This window comes from Echinococcus granulosus (genome assembly GCF_000524195.1).
Source record: "Echinococcus granulosus chromosome Unknown EG_S00370, whole genome shotgun sequence".
In the NCBI taxonomy this organism is placed as follows: domain Eukaryota; kingdom Metazoa; phylum Platyhelminthes; class Cestoda; order Cyclophyllidea; family Taeniidae; genus Echinococcus; species Echinococcus granulosus.
Genome location: NW_020170750.1, coordinates 7,508 through 8,661, shown reverse-complemented (window position 1 = coordinate 8,661; position 1,154 = coordinate 7,508). Strand labels below are relative to the sequence as shown.

At 48.4% G+C, this 1,154-nt stretch overlaps 1 protein-coding gene across 1 annotated transcript; it reads left to right on the top strand. All coding sequences in view use genetic code 11, as the record gives it.

The window, feature by feature from the left end:
* Nucleotides 1-274: 274 nt before the first annotated feature.
* EGR_11084 (hypothetical protein) lies at nt 275-697 on the top strand (the record flags this gene model as incomplete). Its single annotated transcript, XM_024500333.1, has 1 exon — nt 275-697. One exon carries the CDS (start codon nt 275-277, stop codon nt 695-697), a length of 423 nt encoding a protein of 140 aa, XP_024345254.1.
* Between the last annotated feature and the right edge of the window lie 457 nt (nt 698-1,154).

The window sequence follows — 1,154 nt, the reverse complement described above, 5'->3', positions numbered from 1 at the left end:
CTGCATCAAATGCCATGATAGGATGGAGAGAGAGCCTGACTTAAGCAAAGCGAAAGAAGGTGGGTGCAGTCCTCGGCATCTGTCATGCAGCTCTCAACTCACAACACACTCTCATTGATGCAGTGCGCTACATCAATGAGTGTGTGAGTATGAACTAAATTTAGAACGTGCTCACTCAACACCCACTCAAATGTCACTGTGCATATAAATGCGCTACATGTGGGGCAGCGTATTCACAGCATCAGTGCGAGTGATCAGTGCAAGTGGGAGCGAAATGAGTGTGCAAACAGGGGAGACAATTGTACTCTACGCTGTTCTACTGCTCAACATCGTGGCCTTCACTAACGATGGGTGGATATGTGGAAGCCTCTACTCGCAGACGTGCCTCGAGGCATCATACGTGATAGTGGTTGTGGTGGGTGTCCTCACCACGGCCATTGTGCTCTCCCTCATCGTCGCCATCTTGCAAACCGTTGTCGCGTTCATCGACCCCGACTCCAGCACGTCACGCAGACTGCAAGTGAGCGCCAAAGTGCTCGCATGCCTCGTGGCGATTCTCGACGTGTTCGCCATCTTCTACTACTACAGTCACCTCACAATACGCATGTGGAGCCACATCATCGCTGCGCTGTGTGCAGGCATGGCCATGGCGATCACCATCACCAAACTCAGCTACGGCTATATTGCGGACCAATGATGTCCGCATTTCCACGCCTACCTAACACTTTCCCTTCCCATCTGCATTGCCCCCTACTTTTTAATAAACCATTATCGCCTTACATCAACTGGTGGTTGGGTGAATACTGAGGGCAGGCTGGAGAAATGCATCTCACATATGTCTCTACCGGTGGCGAATAATTACTCATAGATTGGTTGTGTGATTTGCAATGGTGCATTTCCCATGTGTGAAGTAAGCATCCATGCTTGGACCTGCTCATCGCGGATATTAGATTTCGCCTCAACTACTTTAGGTATTAATATCCTACGGGACGACATCACGCACTGTGCAGCACAGAAATATTTCAACACAATCTATTTTTGTTATGAATACGCGTTTGTCATCTCTAAGCCAAACTGTGACCTACGCCTAACCACAAGATTGATGTGTTTTGACCAACCGTCACCTCAAAGTTGCCTTTAAACTGATATTCATT